At 56.7% G+C, this 2,966-nt stretch overlaps 1 protein-coding gene across 1 annotated transcript; it reads left to right on the plus strand.

Moving 5' to 3' along the window:
• Positions 1-693: 693 nt before the first annotated feature.
• Positions 694-1,642, plus strand: LOC139604024 (olfactory receptor 14A16-like). The gene has a single exon (XM_071455014.1). It carries the CDS (start codon positions 710-712, stop codon positions 1,640-1,642), a length of 933 nt encoding a protein of 310 aa, XP_071311115.1. The 5' UTR covers positions 694-709.
• The last annotated feature ends 1,324 nt before the right edge of the window (positions 1,643-2,966 follow it).

A 2,966-nucleotide genomic window follows, 5' to 3' on the forward strand; every position in this document is an offset into this window, starting at 1 on the left:
AGGGACTCTGCTGCCTGCCAGGGACAGCTCTCAGCCAGCCCTGGCAGCTGCTCCCAGCGCTGGGGGACAAGATCTGGCTGGGGGGAGGCAGCTGGTGAGGCTTGGAAGTGTTCTCCTTGTGTGGGGAGGATGCTGCATTGTTCAGGACTGCTCCCAGCATGGCATTTCACTGCAGAATTTAGATTATATAGGGAGCACAGCAAGGCAGGGGCTGCATAAAAAGGGAAATCCTGCTTTTCATTCTACTGCTCTTTGTTGCCTGGATGGGAAAGTGTACATAGATATTCATCCCTCAGGTAAGGCTGAGGAAAGAAAATAAATTATCTGAGTTCTGAATAAACCATTCAGTGAAAGAAATCAGTCTTTTGAGGCAGCATCATTGTTGCTTTTCCAGCCTCCTCAGGGTTGCTCTGACGTTGCCATCAGAGCCTGGAGAGCCAGAGCTGCCCCTGGGCAGTGCCTGAGCTGGGAGGGCTCTGCAGGGCAGAGCTGAGCCCCCAGGGCTGGGCTGGGCTCTGGCAGCACTGGCAGGGCCCAGCCCTTGGCACAGGGAAGCAGCTGCTGGCAGGGACAGCTCCAGGCAGCAGAGCCCTGGGCAGGCAGTGGGGGGAAAGTGCCCCCAGGCTCTGCTGGGATATTTCAAGTCCTCTCCTAACCCAAATATTCCATGATTACTTTTCTTACAGATCCCCATGTCAAGACATAGCAAATGTCCAACAGCAGCTCCGTCAGGCACTTCCTCCTGCTGGCATTGGCAGACACGCGGCAGCTGCAGCTCCTGCACTTCTGCCTCTTGCTGGGCATCTCCCTGGCTGCCCTCCTGGGCAACGGCCTCATCATCAGCGCCGTAGCCTGCGGCCACCACCTGCACACGCCCATGTTCTTCTTCCTGCTCAACCTGGCCCTCGCTGACCTGGGCTCCATCTGCACCACTGTCCCCAAAGCCATGCACAATTCCCTCTGGGACTCCAGCAACATCTCCTACACTGGATGTGCTGCCCAAGTATTTTTATTTGATTTCTGCACAGCAACAGAGTTTTATCTGCTGACCGTGATGTGCTACGACCGCTACGTGTCCATCTGCAAACCCCTGCACTACGGGACCCTCCTGGGCAGCAGAGCTTGTGCCCACATGGCAGCAGCTGCCTGGGCCAGTGCCTTTCTCACTGCTCTACTGCTCACAGCCAATACATTTTCCCTCCCCCTGTGCCATGGCAATGCCCTGGGCCAGTTCTTCTGTGAAATCCCCCAGATCCTCAAGCTCTCCTGCTCCCAGTCTTACCTCAGGGAATTTGGGCTCATTGCTGCATGTGTGTGTTTAGATTTTGTTTGTTTTGTGTTCATTGTTTTCTCCTATGTGCAGATCTTCAGAGCCCTGCTGAGGATTCCCTCTAAGCAGGGACGGCACAAAGCCTTTTCCACCTGCCTCCCTCACCTGGCTTTGGTCTGTCTGTTCATCAGCACTGCAGTGTTTGCCTACCTGAAGCCTCCCTCCATGTCCTCCCCATCCCTGGATCTGGCCCTGGCCATTCTGTACTCGGTGGTGCCTCCAGCCCTGAACCCCCTCATCTACAGCCTGAGGAACCAGGAGCTCAAGGCTGCAGTGAGGAGACTGATGATTGGATGCTTTCAGAAACATTAAAATTCTAGTTAATTTCTGCAAATCACTGGTAATAAAAATCATCTTTGATACTTCTTGTTCTTTTGATTGTGGGGATTTTTTTCATTTGTAATACTTTTACAATATAGTGCAAAAAGAAATGTAATTCCTTGTGATATTTCTCATTTTGATTCTCTCCACGTTCCCTGTGGCCACAGATTGTGTCAATGAGGGCCTGCACTCTCGGTGGCTTGAAAGGAACTCAAGGATCTCCCAGCAAAGTTTTCTGCAGAGATGCCCTTTTGTTGCCTTCTCTGGAGCTGCAGCAGCAATGTCTGTGTGCAGAGCTGGGGCAGATCAGTGCTGGCCCAGCAGCTGTGCCCAGCAGCAGCAGCAGCAGCACTTGGTGTTGCCAGTGCTGCTGCCGTGGCCCTGCCCCGCTGCCCTGGTGGCCCTGGTGTTGCTGCAGGGCCTGAGTGCTCTCGGGGCCGGGCACAGCCCTGGGGGTGGCAGTGCCGGGGCTGCAGCAGGGACAGGCCATGGGCACTGCTGGGGCAGCGCTGAGGCCTCAGGCCAGGCCCTGGGGGCTCCAGGCTCCTTGCCCAGGCTCTCTCAAGAACACGGCCAGGCCAATGCTCAGCACAGAAACCCCCGTGAGCAGCCCCAGGCTGGCCGTGGGCAGGCTGGGGGCAAACAGCATGGCTGGGGCTCTGCAAGGGCCCTGGGGCAGACGGGAAGGAGCAGCAGAGCAGGGGCTGATCCATGCCCAGTGCGCTGCACAGCCCAGGGCAGCGTCCCAGAGCGTCCTCATGCAGCTGCCAACAACATCCCCCCTCTGCAGCCCTGGCCTCTCCCCCAGCTCACACAGGTGCCCCATCCTTGCAGGCACAGACACGGCAGCACTGCCTCAGCAGCCCCTGTTTGCATTGCACACAGCAGGGCCAGCACCCCCATGCTGTTGCTGTGGGGACATGAACCTGAGGGAGCACAAATGCCATCAGCCCCTGGAGCCAGCAAGGCCTGCGGGACACCAGGGAAACCACTCAGCTTTGTCCTGGCCTCTGCACTCAGCCAGAAAGTTTGTTCCCATCAGCTGGGAGTTTCCTGTGCCACTGCAGACGCTGTTGCTCAGAGCCAGGGCTGCCTGGCAGCCACCCACAAACTGCCCTGGGCATTTCCTTGGCTGCACCTTTGCTTTCTTTACTCTTCCTGGTACAAATTTCTTCCTCTTGCCGAGCCCTGTTCCCTCCCCTGCAAACAGCCCATCCCTGTTTGCCCTTTCCTCTCTGGCCCCACTCCCCATTGAAGTTCCTGACTTGACCCCATGGGAACATCCCTTGGGCAGCAGGATCATCCTATAAGTGCT

This window comes from Agelaius tricolor, unplaced genomic scaffold (genome assembly GCF_023055355.1).
Source record: "Agelaius tricolor isolate 1412-34295 unplaced genomic scaffold, bAgeTri1.0.p SCAF_43, whole genome shotgun sequence".
NCBI classification, from domain to species: domain Eukaryota; kingdom Metazoa; phylum Chordata; class Aves; order Passeriformes; family Icteridae; genus Agelaius; species Agelaius tricolor.

Excerpts from the sequence above, each read along its gene's own strand:
- LOC139604024 (XM_071455014.1), top strand. The coding sequence starts at position 710 with ATGTCCAACAGCAGCTCCGTCAGGCACTTCCTCCTGCTGGCATTGGCA.